The sequence below is a fragment of the Poecilia mexicana genome, unplaced genomic scaffold (genome assembly GCF_051168715.1).
Source record: "Poecilia mexicana isolate PSO_F unplaced genomic scaffold, ASM5116871v1 scaffold_5, whole genome shotgun sequence".
Classification (NCBI taxonomy): domain Eukaryota; kingdom Metazoa; phylum Chordata; class Actinopteri; order Cyprinodontiformes; family Poeciliidae; genus Poecilia; species Poecilia mexicana.
This window is the reverse complement of record NW_028263374.1, coordinates 23,036,819-23,054,500: the sequence shown is the minus strand read 5'-3', so window position 1 is coordinate 23,054,500 and position 17,682 is coordinate 23,036,819. Positions and strand designations below refer to the sequence as shown.

Genomic DNA, 17,682 nt, shown 5'->3' with positions numbered 1-17,682 from the left:
TAAATAGGCGCTGAATTGTCAGCAGTTGTGTCAGCAGACTTAAGGAGGCTGATGGCTAGATAATGGCTGTTATTAGGCTGTTATTAGTGCAGTCAGAGCCGTTTGATGTATTACTGTGACGGATGAAGGAGAATGGAGCAGCTCACAAACCAGGTGTTTCTATTCTGTTGACTTTACGCCTAGAACATTTAGCATTTTCTTATCCTGAAGCTCTCTTACCTTTCATCACAAGTTGGATTCGGAACACACTGTAATCTCCAGAAAGGCTGGTCATAAATTGCTTTCTGCTGCATGAGCAACACCACCTGCTCATAAGCTCCCTGCGAAGTTCTCTGGTGAGATTTTGTTATCAACATGATAAACTTCCCAGCTGTTGTCATGTAGGCATGTTCATTCAAGTCGACTTAAAGTTGAAATCAACTTGTAGTATTTAGTAGAAAATGAAAACCTATGGACAAGCTGTCCTTTTATTTATCCACTCAATTTGAGTTATATGGAAATTGATTAATATACAGTACTAAATTTACTTAAATCATTTAAATATACAAAATGAACATGACCAAAACATTAAATATGCTTTGAAATATTTGTCTTATTAGAACATAACTGATAGGTTTTGTATCACCAAATTCAGTTCAGTTTTAAGCACTTATGTTAAAAATCAACGTGTTTTATTAAAGATAAATTAGTTGGTCAGATGTCAGTCTTGGCCATTTTTTATTCTATGTTATTTTTAATCAACTGGCCAAATACTGAAAAATCAGATTTTATTTTCACATTTGTATCAAAATTAGGAAATCCCCCAATGTGTTGGGCTTGTAGACACACAATTCAATAACAAACACTTTAAAGCTCTTTTTGTTTCTTCTAAATATTAAATGCACCTGGTTGAGGGAAATGTGCTTTCCTGTACAAATAGGAATGGGATTGTAAATTATTCCTTTCATGTTGAAGTCTAAACTACAACCTCAATTAAAGAACACTGAGCCTATCTTTTTGTTTGATGTTGTTTATGCCTTGCAAAAAAAAAAAATGTAATCAGCGCTGTGCAGGGAAACGTCTGATCATTCAATCATGAATAACTTATCCTTAAAATCCAGATCTAGTCAGCAAGTCTATTCAAAGGAATGGTTAGTTATTTATTTTAAGCTCAGCCAAGACATCAAGAAAAAAGAGCCTCTACAAGTTGGGTTCTTATTTCAGTACAATTTCCAGATGCCTGAAGGTGTCAAGTTTACGCGCTAAAACAACTATGTGCAAGTGCAAAAACCAGTAAAGTTTCTAGTCTTCTGACTGTGTAAGAAGAAAACAACATCTATGTCCAGATATGAATGTGTTTCAGTGCTAAATGCTCATAAAACCCACATAACCAACACAAAAAAACTTGAAAAAGTGTTGGCTGAAGTCAATAAGTGTGTCATTGTTATTCATCCACAATGAAAGAAATCTGCAACTTAAAGGCCACTCTGCAAAGAAGAAGTCATGAATATAAAAGCAACATAAAAAGACAGATTACAGTTTCCAAATGTACTCAGGAAAAAAAAAAAAAAAAAAGTTTTGGAGACATGCCCTGAGATCTTATGAAACAAAATCAACTGTTTCTACAGGTCATTGTTTCATTCCCAGGGAAAAGGGTGTGTTTTGCTACCAGACTGGTGGACCAGCAAATAAGATATTATTACTGGAGGTTATGTGTTCATACTGAAGCAGTGTCGCAAGACAACAGTGAGAAAGAACACTGAGATCCTTAGAACAAATGACTTGTTCAAATGGATCATGACCATGATCTACAGCCAAGTTTATGGCAGAGTGGTCGTCGTTTTAGAGTGGTCGTCAAAAAGCCTCACTGCAAATTTATGCCGAGGGCTGAAAGGTGTGTGCAAGCAAACAGGGCTACAAACTTGACTTAATTACACCAGCTCTGTCAGGTGGGAAGGGACACAACTCTAGCGAGCTGTTATGAGAAGCTTGTGGAAGAAAACCCAAAATTGTTTGACTCAAGTAATAAAGTTTAAAATCTAATTATACAAACTACTAAAGAAGGGTGTGTCAACTGTTCAAGCAAGTAAAGAAAATAATCTTGGTCTCCCCTCATTCTGGCATTTCATAAAAAGAAATAGATTCAACAATCCTAATTTACCTACAACCAAGAAATATTATCTTGACTTAATAGACAGTAAGACAAAAAGTTAGGTCTCTGTACAGTGCATGTAAATCTTTGATCTTAATGCTTTATATACAAGTGAATTGTAATTTTTAATTACTAAATTTTAATTTTAACTGATCAGGTCTTTTTTCCGTTAACGTATCATAGTTTTTTTCTTAAAATACATATTGAAATCTAAAATATATACTGTTGCTGAAATCAAGTTAGTTCATCACTGTGCAAAATATCCATTCTGATAAAATGAGTTAATGAGTTGAAAAAAAGCAATATTTTTACCTGTCGTACCAATTAATATAACGCTCATCTCATATTGAATCACTCAAACAATAATCAAAGTTTGAATCAGCTTTATGTCTTCTGAACATATTTTTAACCTGACACATAATCACAATTTGTGTATTTAGTTCTTTTTAAAAGTTACTGTATGCGTCAGGACAAATGTCAAGCTCCAGCCAATGAACACAACTGACAATAAGCACCCTGTGATGTGAATAAAAACCCTAAAGCACTTTTTTCGTCTTATCCCTTCAGACTTTCTAAAGCTGCCACTGTCTTTCCTCCTTTGCCCCGCTCTCTTCAGAGAGGGTTATCGTCAGCACAACCCCTGACCACATCAAAGCACTGTATCAGAGCGGCCTCGGTTGATAGCCAGGCTGTGATCCAACCACAGTGACTTTCCTGTTTCCCTCTTTCAGTCTCTCAGGCACAGGTCCATTTGAAGTCAGTCATTTGGCAGAAAACTAAACAGCCCCCCTGTTAACTACCTCACTTACTGCTGTTTACAGGCAGTCTGTCTTAAAAACCACAAACTGCTGCTGAGACCACAGAGCCCAGTGAAGCCAGAAAGAGATGGAGTGGTAAGAGCTGACAGAGACACATTGCCTTTTACTGCTGAGGTTAGAGATAATATGCAAATTACTTTAATTATCTAAAAAAAGAAAAAAAAAAAAAAACAAGACAGAGGCACTTTTTTTTATTAATCCAACCGTAAAAGTAATGTTCATGAGGTTTAGTAGTTTTTATAAATAATTCGCAGTTGATCAAGTTTATTTTAGCAGGAAGCATTACTTTTAGTGGAAAACGTAACTAATGATACAACTTCTGTTTTCCTTCCTGAGCTAGCTGTAGAGTTCAGCACTTTTCACCCTCTTTCTGTTTGTTTTTACTTTAAAGCTTAAAAGCAGCGCGAAGCAACTTCACTAATGCCACGGTCGTCTCCATCTAGTTTCAGCCGGACCGAAACTTTGACCCTGGCTTAAATCTTTGATTTGTGATTTCCTGAGCCCTGAGAGAGAGAGCACATGCCACGGGTGTTCACATGAGAAACAAAAATACTAAAATAAGTTGGAACAAATGAGGATTACTCCACTGGAGCCCTGACTTAGACATGAGACAGCTGTGACTCTTTATTTTCTAGCGCTGTTGCAATGTTTTAATTCATTCTTTGGTCTGCAGTTTGCATTGTGAGTCTGTGTGAATCTTTGTTTTTAATAATGCAAAATGTTTTAGTGTGCAGTGTTTATAAGCCTATAAACTTGGATTAGTTACAGGATTTTCCAGTTTGTTATCTTTCCAGATGTTGTAGCTAGTTACATTTGCTATAAGTCATTTTAATGCATCCATGATTTTGAAAATATTTGTTTCCTTAATTAAGATATGTTATTCACCTAATTCTTGTTAGCAAAAGTTGATGATTAAAATGTAAAATCTTTTTGGTGTAATTATTAGATCAGATTTGTTTTCTGGTTTATTTGGTCTAATTTTTATGGTGACAATTTATAACAATTCACTGCATTTTTGTTATAATTCATCTTTGTACTGTTTTTGTGTAAACTGTAAAAAAACAAAGAAGTTCACATTTTCATATTCCACAGAACCTCTGAATACTAATTTAATTGATATCATGAAAGATGTACGTAGTGGTTTTCTATAACTAACAACCATTCAAAATCCTTTACACTCATTTACCCAACACTCACAGAGATGCAGAGCAGCAACAAGGGCTTGAGTGCCTTGCTCAGAGGCAACTAGATATGACGGGGAAAGCTGGAAGCAAACCAGTTTTGAACTTTAAAACCATTATACTTCTCACTGTAACTCCACAACAGTTGTTTTGCATTATAAACAAAGAACATTTTATTAATACTTATTAACTTCCATCCACGTCCCTTCAAATTCTTTATGCTCCTTAAAATCAGAATGTCAAAGTTTTTTTCTTTTTTTTTTTTTTTTTACCAGATAATAAATATAGTTTGTATGCACATGAACTTTGGAGAATTGGACACTGAAATATTGCTGTAGGTGGGAAATCTAAAAAAAAAATAATAATAATAAAAAATCAACTGATTAGGGACATAAACATATCTCTAACAGTGATAAATGCATATTAAGACTTAGAAGAAATAAAGTTCAAACTCCTAGCTTGATTTGTATGCTTTTGTATGGTGACTTTGAGTTTCTGTTTTCTGGTTTGTGTTACTTGTATTTATTGTTTTAATACCATTTTCAATGTAGCCGTGGCCTGGCTTCCATTAGAACGGAAATTAAAGTCTTTACAGAGTAAATACAGGCAAAAAAAATTAAATATGAGTGATTAACGGCTACATAAAAGACAGTGATGCTGTGGCTAACATTCATGGGGATTAATATCTGTGTAGGAAATGTAACCAAACTATAGCAGAGGAAAAAGAAACAATGCTAAAGTCAGCAAAGCAAAGCAAAGAAGACAACAGCTTTTATCTTTGATCTAAATTGCATTAAAAGTATGTTTAGATGGTGGAGATGTTCTGTAGAAAGACACAATTATCTACTCATAGACTGACCCTGACTAAATGCCAAAGGTGAAAGGTCGCCCTCTGTCTCCTGTCGGGATGCTGCAGACATCAGCTCTGGATCTGATCCACGTCTCCCCTGAGATTTAACAGTGTGGGTGGTAATTACATCCCAGCTCACATTCATGCTCACACGCAGACACTTGTATACACATCGCCCCAACACGGACACACAAGCACACTCCTGCATGCCTTGTTAAAAGTGCTGGTAAAATCTCAGTGGTTTAATCCAGCCAAGCACTCTGAGAGATTAAAATCTTTCCAGAGAGTAGCAGAATCCCTCCTTCAGCTACCACAATGAAGAAATCAGCAGGGGTGGGCAGAAGGAATAATGAGAATTTTATACACTCCATTTACACTGGAATGTATCTTAACCCATGTAATGTTGCAAATGGAATTGCGTTTTACAATGGCATCAAGCCACTGTAGAAAAAGAAATGTGCTTCATGGAAGTTTTCTTTTTATTTCCTTCAGCTGCAAAGAGGCAGACTTCAGATGCTTTAGAAAGTATTTAATGTGAATGAGGCAGAACAGCAGCAACAAATGGAAAAATATACATTCAGTTAAAAAACAATGAAGAAAATGAATACAAACGTTTCCAACTCCTGCTTTCCCGAAATGAGAACTGCTCAGAATCTCAATGTAAAGTTGTTATTTTTCTCCTGCCACAGCTTGCTACACAATCTGATTATCTGGGTGAGTTTATACTTAGCTTTGACCTAAAAGTAAATGAACATCTGTGCATGTGATTTGCTGGAAATACCAAGTAACCTGTTAGTGTTTTCACTTTGCTTTAACAACAATTTGTAAATGGACCTGAAACGGCAGATATTCTGCTTGCTACACAAATGTATCTGCACTTTAAAAAGGTTGGAAAGACATATAATGCAAAGATGTGGACATAGTTTTGATACAATAAAGGTTTAGACAGAATATCTGCATGTTATTTTTTGACAAATGTTTGTCTTGTTTACCTCAGGAATTGTGGGAATGTGTCTGAGGACCTGAGGCGTTGCATCACCCTTATGGTTGAAGCGATTGCATCATTACCTCAAGCAAGTTGTCAACAAGATGACAACAAGAAAATTATTGATTTTTATAGTTTTGCTTAAGATTAACATTTTACTTTACCATAAAATTGTGTAAAATTTTTACGTTTGAAGTGTTTTGAGTATAAATTCAGGGTAAACTTAATTAGTCCAGTTCCATGTACCTTTTAGCTTAAAGTAGTAGACCAGATGGTTTTACATTTAATTCTTTTATGAGAGATTCTACAAAGTTATCAGTATGTTTTTCATTTTTTATCTGGAGTAGGCAGAAGCTAAGTCACTGTTTGTTTGTGGAAATGTACTGAATATCCTCAGATTGCTGAAATGCTAACGATTTGTCAGATGGATTCCCTAATTTCAGCGACTTAGACCCTTCAAGATAATAGAACATATTCATATCTGACAATTTTATGCATTATCATATTCATATTGGAAGTGCTCTTCTGACAAAACAGCAACAATCTTTATAGTATTCCCTTGGAAAGTTGTCAATGTTTATCATGTTTTATCCAGTGGATTTAAACATTTGCAGTTAAAAAACTTTTAAAACAGCTGTTTGAAATCAGCTACAATTCGGTACGTCAGTCAGAATTTCCTAAATTGAGATAATTGTGGCTCTTCTACTATATGTACCTCACACAACCCAACTTCAGAAAAAAAAGACTCTTTCTTTGTACTATGGATCCATTTACTTTACATACCAAGTAGGACATGTAAGAAAGTGTAAAAAAACTGAGTCAGACAGATTAGCGTTGTTAGAAGATAGCAGAAGATAAGGTGCTCTTTGAAGAGAGGAGTCTTGAAGGTAGAGATGTATGCCCCTGCTCTGATAGCATTTGGTAGCTCCCTTTCCCATTAAGGTGCCACAAACAAGAACAGTATGGGCAGAGGGTGACTGAAATGTAAGGACTGAGCCAGATAACATTCCTGAGAAAATCCCAGGGATTGAGATAAGCTTCTATGTTTGAATTTAAAGAACTGTGTTCAGATATAATTTGTAGAGAACATCTTTTTTTTTTTTAATTTTATTTCAATATGAGCAGCTATGGGTTGGTAAAGAAGATCAGTGTTGAATCTTTGCACTGGAGGATATTTTATGACAGTTTTGGTAATTTGCAGGTGTTAATGTCAAAACTCTAAATGTGTATTTGTGATTAATTAGACTGTGGATTTAGTTTAACTAAATATATGGTCATTAAATTGTAGACATTTTGTCTGTCTAATGAAAAACTGGAAAATAGAATGAAAGTATCATAAGAAAAGTCTTTAGACTACAAAGTCAGGTTGAAACGTCTAAATATCTAAAAGGAGAAAAATGTTGAGGGTGAGAACCATAATAAAAATCTAAATTTTCCATCACACAGTTTACAAAACATTAATAGCATGTTTTCTGTGTTTTACGTGTTCTGATAGGGCTTTCTTTAAACTATTTACTTCTCTGAACTGTGACATAAAATTGACACGTTAACATTTCATAAAGGCACCTGATCAAACAACTTGTTCACGACAAGTTTAAGCAATTTAAAAACCCTCCCAAGTATTTGGAGCATCCGTCTGTTTAAACTGCATGCGTGTTGTGATAACTTAAGTTGCAGAGTTTTCCTTCATCACATAATTAACAGCGGATGTAAACTTTCTGTGAGCTATGACAGGTGCAGCCAGCAAGCTCAGGCAGCTGAATAAATCTCTTTAACTCAGAAGAATTATGATTCTGAAACAGGAGCATTATTCATGCTGCCGCCCTCATCTGCAACACCTAAACGACTCTAATGATGATGAATGGGGGCTCCCTGCCTGTAGATTCCTTTAAAAAATGTTTTCTTTTGCTAATCTCATTTAGTGGATCAACAACACCTGCTGCAACTAAATCATTTCATCCTGCAAGTCAGCAGGAAGGGGCTTACTGCAGTTTCTACTGCCGATGTTTAGGGGTGAGGGTTATACAGATGTATGAGCTTGATGTGTGTTTGTCTGTCCACTTTGCCTTAAATGTATTAAGCTTGACTACTGCACATCTTTTTGTGTAAGTCTAGTGATTACTTGATTTATATTTCTAATATGAATCAAAGGCTAATAATTGCTGTCCCAAAGGTGAAAAAAGGGTTGAGAAATCTGGGGAAGTAAACAATTTTAGGGTATTTTGAAAAGCAAAAAGTTCATAAACTGTGGAAATGTGTCTTGTGATGAATCTAATGTGCTTCAAAAACAGGACAGAGTCAAATTCCTCAAGGCAATTTTTTTATTTGTGGTAAAATCTCAGGCTACTGTGTTTGTGTTTTGAGGATTATCTAGTTGAACGTTTTCTTTTCTTAGACTTAAACTTTAAATTTTAGGTGAGATTGATTTTAATTCTAGCATATATTAAATGTTTTACTCTTTGCCTGTAATGCTAAGATGGTAGATATGCCATAATTTCAAAAATAACTACTTTTTTTTTTTTTACAGTAAAATGATTTCAGTTGGATAGTTAGGGGATCTTCTGAAGCAATTCCATGACTCTTTGGCATCCACAGCCTTTTTCTTTAGACATCAGAGAACTCTTTACATCTTTGTAAGATGGCATCACATCCTTTTGAAGTAAAGATAAAGACAGAACCTTGATGTCAAAGGTTTAGATAGGACAGAGCTTACCTCTCATGCCGAAGCAAATCCTAATCATTGGCACCTAATCTGAAAAAAAAGATTGCTCTGTTTTTACATTTTTGAGGATGCTTAAAAACACAGCAATTCACTCGTTAAACGAATCTGTGACAAAGGCAACTTTTGCAAAATATCCTTTGCTAAAAAACAAAGACGAGTTGCTAGCTGCGGTGTCTGGTTGCTCACAGATCTCAAATGAAGTTGATATCCCACACTGAAGCCAGCTGTGCAGCTCTGCACATGGAGAGTTACACAAGAAGAAAAAAAGGTCAGAAAGCTCCTGAAAGCTCATTGATGGCATGTGACAACTCCAAATTTTGTTCCTGTCAACACCATTACTCCTGCGGACTTGGCTGAAGTCCAGGCATTTGATCTGTCACAGTGTACTTCTGTGTGACTTATCTAATGTGTATTTGTGGCAAGAAATTATGTGACAAAAAACATATCACACAGCGCTGATTTCTGTCTGTTTATCCCACTAAATCCCCTCCAAGTCCCCTCACAGGCAGAAATAATAGGAAATAAATAGAAAAGAGTGAAAGATAAAACTGATTACATATCAATGTAATACATTTTAATTTTGCTGATATTTTAAAGCTTCCACTTGACTCTCATGAAATTTTTTTACATAATTCTCCAAACCGAGATCACTTTAAATGTGGCTTGCTGCAAGAATTGTTAGATAACATCAACCTCTTTCAAGTCAGATCATATTTCTTTGGGTGAAAATATTGTTGAATTTACATCACTACCCTTCAAACTTTTCACAGTGTACTGAACGTCTGTCTGCCATCCATTGTGTGCAAAACTTGCATCGCACTCCTTCTCTTGAATAGCTCGGCTTCGTCAGGGGAAATGTTTTGACACATATTTACTTAAGACTTCTTAAAAGTTCTACCACCTCACAATAAATCTGGCTTCTGCTGTAACATAATAACATGTTTATTTCACAACATATTTATTTCATATTTTTTCAGAGTCCAAATCTTCCATCCACATTGAAGCATTTAGACATATAACCATTCCTTGTGGCCTAGATCAGCCATAGAAAATAAGTGATGCAGATTTCTTTTACTCTAGTCTGTTTCTCATTGCTCCACACTTTGAAGTAATTTCTTTCTTCAGTGATTCAGAAAGAAAGAAAGAAATGTATAGCTTTCCACACAGCAGCTGTGTTACAGGACATACAGCAGTTTGAGGCCATAAATTAAGTGTTCATTCCTCCTCAGCTCAAGTAAAATATCGCTTCACCACCAATCAGACAAACTGTATGAATGAGTGTTTCTCCTTGGAGACATTATGACAGGGATGTGACAACGTTGGGTCTAGAATTGAAATAAAAAGTAATCCTTGGAAGCATCGGCTGTCAAATGTCCAGTACTGGACCGTGTTCACTGTTAACATGCTCAACAACAGGCTAATAGGTAAAGTCCCATAAGGCGGCTTTGGTTCAAAACTTTTTTTTTTTTTTTTTTTTCCAGAAAGTCTTGGGGATCACCAAGATGTTTGTCTTTCTGACAAGTGTGACACCATTTTTTTCCTAATCTGTTTTGTGTTGTTCAACCATGAACAAAAAAGTAACTATGGCAATGTCCTGATTTATTGATCCACTTATGAGGTAACTTTGATAGGCTAACCACTCCTGGGAAGGTTCACAATGGTTCCAATATGTACTCCTTTAGTGGGTTTTGGCTCTCACTGAATGCTCCCCAATGTCCCAAACCTCAGGAATGGCTTTGCAACCCTTTCCAGAGTGACATATGTCACTGACTTGTTTTCTCCTACGTTTCCTCAGTCATGACAAGATGCTTTTTAGGGTCTTTTTGTCAACTGCATGACTGTCACCCCAAAAATGTTTGCATGAGTGCATCGGTGTCATCATGACAGTTAAGTGATTAAGTGATGTTTTGATTATACATTTAGCTAATGCTGAGGGACTCATCTCTCCAAAAAGAGTGATTAATCAAAATTAATTCAGCAAAGCAGATTATTACATTTGTACTTGGATTAGGCTAGTTTGGGTAGATGTGTTCCCATATTAAATTAAATAACCACTTATAGCTTAATGGTTATAGCGCTATAACCATTTACAGGACTATAACTCCTATAGCACCAGTTTAAAGACTTGTTTTGTTTGCAATTAAGGTAAAGCAACAGCGAATGTGGAGACAGGAAAATAGCCGATAATTAAAACACAAGGACTGTGTGACTATTTGCTTCAGACTCCTACAATCAAGGTAATTTATAAGAGCATGAACTAATCCACTTCTGCACTTAGAAACAAGCAAACTTGTTTCACAATAGGTAGTGTGGATTTTATTGCAGTGGATTGTGGGGTCTCCTAAAAAAATAACTCCGTGTCAATAAAATTCATGGGAGGCATGTGAGAAGAATTGGCTGCAGGTCATAGGTGGAGTATTGGAAGACTTCAGCATTTTAAATTGTAGGAAAAAACTTGCAAAATCAGCCATGAAGTCAGATTGTTAGAGACTCAGACCTGAGTTACTTAACAGTGTGAGACTTTTTTGAGTAATGGTTTGTAGTGGAATTATCTTTTGCACAACTTTTATTGCACAGTGTGCAGTCAAGAACCCAATGAAAAGAAATGACAGGTTACTTTAGGAAGAATAATAGTTTGCTAGATCAACACCAGGGGGACACAATGCTTTTCTCCTGATTGAAACCAGCTGCCAGTTATCTAGAACCATAATTTAAAACTTTGATCCATAACCCACAAATTACCACACAAGAAATCCACAACGGCCTCAGCCCAGATTTGCTCCATCATGGATCACGCATGTGATCAGAGTGGAGCTGCAGAAGCGAAAAGATATATTTTCACAAAAAAGCTTTTTTTTTTTTTTTTCAGTTTCACTTCTGGGTGTTAAGCGGTCCTGGACATGACGATACTCAGCTGCATGTTGTAAGTCACGCCTTTTTCATTTCTAATGAGAAATACATTCACTGTTGTACCACCTTTGGCATTCAGCATAACTTGTGATATAATGACATACCTTTTTTCTTTGATGAGCATCGCTCTCCCTTAGAAAGATACAAACATCTGTCCAGAGAGCATGTATGCTTTTCTCTGACGGTTCAGTCGGTTGTAATCAATGAGTTTATAACACACATTTCAGAAAAAGGAGTTCATCCCTTACCTTTTGCAGCCACAGTGTGTTGTTCTCCATTATGCTTTCCAGGTGCTGCAGTTTCTGATTCGACCATTCGCCGTCCATGGGTGGCGAGTCTCTCTGCACAACGCTGGCCCCGCCACGAGAGCCCCCGTAATGTTCACCCTGCGACAGGGACCCTCCACTCTGACATCCGTCCACCTCTGGAAGGACAAAGGTGTAGCTACACTGACCATGCTGGATGCGATGAAGTCTCTTTCTCTTCTCTGCACCTCCTCCTCCTCCACCACCAGTTCCTCCTTTTCTCTGGCTTCTTCCAGCTCCCGTTCGCTCTGTGCCTCCAACGCCGGCTCCATCACTGACTGTGGACCAGGTCCAAAGCAGCAGCAGCACCAGCAACCACCGGCTGAGATTCAGGCCTTTCATGACGATGCTTTCAATATTTTAAAGCGTTATTCCTTTAACAGGGTCAAGGGAAGATTGTTCACACTTTGACCCCAGTTCACCTGAGGAGGAAGCTTGCATGTAACAGTGAAGCCATGAATTCAGTTTTTCTGTTTCTTTCACAATGGTCTCTTCAGTTTTAAGATTCCTCTTCTCTTGTGGATCAAAAGAGCAGCAGAAAATGGCACCTGTTGATCTTGGAGGTAATTAATTTCCTCCCCCACTGAATGGTGGTACAGATGCCCACCTCTGTTTACTTTTCCAACTGGAAACTTAGTTTGGTTTTTTGTGGTCAGTTTTCTCTCAGATAAATTCATCCATCTGCATGAAGTCAGGCAGGTTCCTCAGGTTTTGTCTCCTCCTCTCATGAAAGCAAAACCTGAATGTTCAGATCCAAACAGGAAAAAAAAAGAAAAAAAAGAAAAACTGGAGCTGAAAATGATGAGAAAACTAAGAAAAACTAAATAGAAATGAAATTTTAAAAATGCAAGATCTAAAAAAAATCTCATAAGCATTCAAATATCCACCAACTAAACAAAACCTAATAAATGGTAAATATCTGGATTTTACTTCTTCCACTCTTCTCTGGTGGCTGCAGCTTTAGAAGTGGCTGAAGAGAATTACTTCTGCCCCCTTCTTATCTGGGAACGGCTGAAAACAGAAAAGGGGGAAGGAGTGAAAGTCTGGGAGAGCGAGAGAGAAAAGGAGAGAGAGAGGGGGGAGGAGTGAAACGATGGGGGACGTGAGGGAGGTCTATTAGAGTGCCCTCGTATTTGCAAGCCGAGAGGAAAGGAAGAGAGGAAGAAATGGGAAGGAGCCAGAAAAAAAGAGGGAGATTAACAGACTGAGAAAGAGGACAGAGAGAAAAGTAAAGAGAAGGGCAGACCGATAATACAAAGAGTGGGCAGAACCGGAGCCGTAACTGTTGACACACAGAGGAAAGGCAGAGTCATTGATAGGAGAAAGAGATCTAAAAGAGGTACTGTAGTTGCTGTAATCTTTCTCCTGTCTGATCTTTCACTTCTGAAGTAAATGCCAAGGCCTTCTACGGTCATTCACACTGACTCAAAGCTGGGGCTTTTGTCCTCAACACAGTCGTTCTCTGGGGCATCATGGGGGATCAGCTGCTATGACCAACCACGTAGTCCTCAAAGTTCAGGTGAAAGAAAAAAAAAAATCTCTGTCGTAGGATGCATCTCCTCGCTGCTTCTCATCCGTCCCGCTGTGCTTTCCTCTGCATGGAAATACATACAAAGATTAGTTCCAGATAGATGGCTCGGTCCCAGCCTTATGAAACCCAAGCTCTACATGTGGAGAGACAATACGGGTTGACAGAGTTTATTTGTATGGTGATAAAATGTTCTGCAGAAATTAAATGACACAAATACAGAAAAATATCTGATGGAGCTCCATGAGAGAAAAGATACTCTCAGATTTTCACAAGGAGATGTAATCCAAAAATGTGCCGGTAGTGACATTTTGAATTAGAGTAATAAAGGACCGAAATGAATGTTTCTGTTTTAAGATTCTGTTACTGGATCATCCTCTAATGGCCGCAGAGGAGTTGAAGATAAAAAGCTTTTCTAATCCTCTCCTCTTATTTATTTTGACAAAATGCCATTTTATTTTCATCTCGACCTGACCTCAGTCTACTGTTACCGCTGCTGCATACATCTTAATTTTTGCTGGACTGGGTCGCTCTCTTAATGTTAGTCAATTGGTCCCTCGGGAGTGAGCAGAGAGGTTACGCAGTGGATGGCTTCTGCCCCAAACAGACATCATTCTCATGGGAACGGGCTGGCCAGGGAGTCCAGTGTGCAGAGCGTTCCTTTTCCTTTTCTTAACACAGCAAAAGAACGCCAGAGAATACATGGAGTATACATGTGGGACGCACATCTCCAGATAAATGTGGAGCCATAGAAGAAATCAGCTTTCTTCTATGGCCATTAGAGGTCTAAGTGAGAGAATTAATCTTTGGGATGAGGTGAAGAGACGGAAGCATAAGAGAAAACCAAGGACTCCGGGTGCTTTCTGAAGAAGATTGCTCTAAAAATGCTGCAAGCGATGAATAAATGTGACCCTACGCTGATGATTGTAGTACAGATGATTTAATGTTTAGACCATAGTTTTTTTTCTTTCTTTTTTTTGTTTGCATTGCTGAATAAATATTACTAAAGGTTTTATTTTCATTCTTTCTAATATACCATACATGAGATTATGTTTCTGCAATTTGGCTAAGTTATTTGGGCTTCATTTCCTGACCCCCCACGCAGATACACTAAGGAAACTTGGGAAGGGATATGGTAAAAGGTTTATTTACAAAAGGACAAAAAATTATTGTTCCATCATCAGTAGTTTGGCAGTTTTGTTCCAGGGTTGAGGCGAGCAAGAAGGGGGTAAATTAAGATCCTGTCTTCAGATTGCGGAGGCATGCAAGAGAGAACGTGACCAAAACCAGAGCAGAAGATTTAAGATCCTAGACATAAAATAACACAGTATTTGGAGAGCAGTTCAACCGCTGGAGATGAAGGAACTAAAATGGACAACCATGGAGCGGGTGAGTCACCAGGAGAGGAACAACTGAAGGATTTGGGCTTGGTGTGGAAATCAATATGAGATCCAACAACAAAAGCCTGATCATCAGACGAAGACTGAGTGTTTACAGACAGGTGTGCAATCTACACCAAGACAGTCATGCCCTCCAGCAGAGATCTTCTGTTGGGAAGAGTCTCACACAGACTCACATCGACAAACATGATCATATTTGAGCTTTTAATACAACAGAATTGCTAATAAATGTGAAGGCTGCTGTATCATTCTGTGAATGTTTATGAAATGTAAGATGGTTGGTAAGGCTTGATTGACGTGCTCTGAGTTAGCTGTCCTCATCATTTCTCAGTGTTGGTGGTCTCTGTCATCTCATTTTTTATTTCAGGAGTAACAATGTCATGAACCGGCCCTTTCACCTTTCTTCCATGGGAAACAGACAACGGAGATGAGGATGTGTTTCTTAATCCAGGATTTAATTTTAACTATGGTTCTTTTTTTTCTTCTCCTTTCTAAACTTAATCTCTGCTTTTTAAAAAAATCTGAATTCTTGTATTTCTCTTGTTGATAGCTATAAATATATCAGGTCAAAGGCTTGCAATTTTGGTATCTGGTGCCAGTTTTGCAAATGTAAGTGTTCTTGTGAATAAATGTTTTATCTTCTGCATGAAGCCATGTGTAGGAAAAACAAGCCACAATCCTACAGTTGATACACATTTTTCTTTCTGGGAAAATATCCTGACCAAATTTGTGAAGCCAGTGGGAAAAGATAAAGTAGATTTTTGCATGAGTGTTTTGACTCAGTTCACTTGGTCTTCATGATTTACTTGTTTTTACATTTCAAAGGATATTCTGCAATAATATGCCTCTCCATTTTAAACAATACAAAAAGGATTACTGTAGAAATCAGGCAGAAGTAGTGAGGCACTATATGATTAGTATGAGAATAAAAATGGACAAACAAGAAACGGACCAGATTTAGTTGAAAGCTTACAGACAAACACAAGGAGAGAGGACAGAAGAGAATCTCCTGTCTCAAGGTTTCCAATGGTAAATCTCCAAAAGAAAAAAAAGACATTTGGCTCAGACGTAGATCACGTTTGAATGCAGCATGTGGAATCCAACACATCCCCAAAGAGAATTAAAAAAAGGGCTGACATTGGAGATGTTCCACATTTCATGTTAACACTGAACATTTCTCTCTTTTGACAAACTTGAAACACATTTCTTAAAATGTAAGGTAAATGTAAGAAATGTATTGCGAGCTCACTAGTTACATTACAAATGCAGGCGTATATTAATGGTTCAGTGGTGACTGCTGGGTGGTTGGTGGCAAGTGAACCTTCAAATCAAATCCTGCTTTGGGTTTTTTTTATTCCACACTGAGCTGTCTCAAGGTACCAAAAAGAGATGCACAACCTTTTTTTTTTTTTTTCACAGTGTTAGATGTGCTGCACTTTTGATTAGACTCAGATGTTAGTGTTATAAAGGGCTTGTGTTTTTTCCACTAATATACACTGGGCAAAGTCTATTCTGACAGTTGAAATGATATAATAGATGACACATATTTTTGTTAAGCAGTATAAAAGATAATACGGAAAACTTCTGAAATACGTATATTAACCAACAAAAATATTTACAATAATATTTGTTTGTATTGTTCTGTTTTACTTTAAGCAAAACTTTTAAACAAACACGTTTAACAAATTGTGCCACTCTCATCTATGATATTTAAAAAAACATCTGAACTTGTTTAAAAATACAAAATTAATTTCTGTTGTAACTGTGTTGTAAAAGTAGAGGAAAATGTGTTGCCACCAGCTAATTTTACTAACATTTACTAACTTATGTTCCCTTCTGTGTTATAATGTTGTCTTTGTGAGTCCATGTTGATTCTTAAACAAGTATGTTAAGTTAAAGACTTCCATTTAAATCTTGCAGAAATTGAGGAAAAATTTCTTTGTGATAATATCAGAAGTAGAAAGGCTTAGCAGAATACATGTAATAATGCTAAAACATTGAGATCTAACATCCTCATTATCCTGACATAAATTCTGTTCCAAAATGCCAAAGCAGTGAAGCAATTTGATTGTACTATCACTCACCACTACAACACAAGCTGTGTATAAAGACCTGATTACACAACGTAATTAAAAGAAGAAGAAAAATACATAAATAGAAAACATGCAACATAAACATCCTACCTTGCATGAAACGGTTTAGTCCAATAAAAGTTTTGTCCAAGCTGATTTCAGTCATTTTTCTGTAGCAACCAATTTTGTCCACCTTTTGCAGCCTTTTAGCTGTCTTTCTTCAGCCGTTATATAAGTGAGTTGGTGTGACCACATAGTATGCAGCCAAAGTCTCAAAGTTGCACAAAACAAAACCTCCAGATGGCTTTGGTTGTTAGGGCAATGCGCAAACATGGCAACCAGTATAAAAAGAAAGGAGGACACAGCTAACTATCAACTGTATGTTAGAGCCAGGCACCTTTATCTGAAACCTGACTAAAAATAACCCACTAATGGGAAGATTAACCAAACACAGTCATTGTGCTGAATACTTGCTCATGTCTACAGATCATTCATGCATAAAAAAGCAAACATGGTTGGAATCTTTTCCAGCTTTATAGAAGTTCTGTTCAGTGGAACTGCCACATGAGTTTAAATGTGAAAACTAAAGGTTTTTGTGGGTTCAACATCATATCCTTCAGATCCCTCAGGGAATCTCCATCAGTATGTAGTGTAGGTGAAGTATAGTAAACAGTATATGTAAACACAGTCACTGTCAATCACTTTCAGCACCTCTGACATGGAATACAATCAGAACCTGATGGTGTGACAGCACTTTGATGGATGAGGGCACGACCCTCC

The 17,682-nt window shown here is 37.1% G+C and overlaps 1 protein-coding gene across 1 annotated transcript in view; it reads right to left on the bottom strand.

The window, feature by feature from the left end:
* angpt4 (angiopoietin 4) overlaps positions 1 to 14,892 on the bottom strand; it is a 73,058-nt gene extending 58,166 nt beyond the window's left edge. Inside the window, exon 1 of the mRNA XM_015010382.2 lies at positions 11,846 to 14,892. Within this exon, the coding sequence (XP_014865868.1) occupies positions 11,846 to 12,244 (399 nt within the window). The 5' untranslated portion in view covers positions 12,245 to 14,892. The remainder of the gene's footprint in view (positions 1 to 11,845) is intronic.
* Positions 14,893 to 17,682: the final 2,790 nt, after the last annotated feature.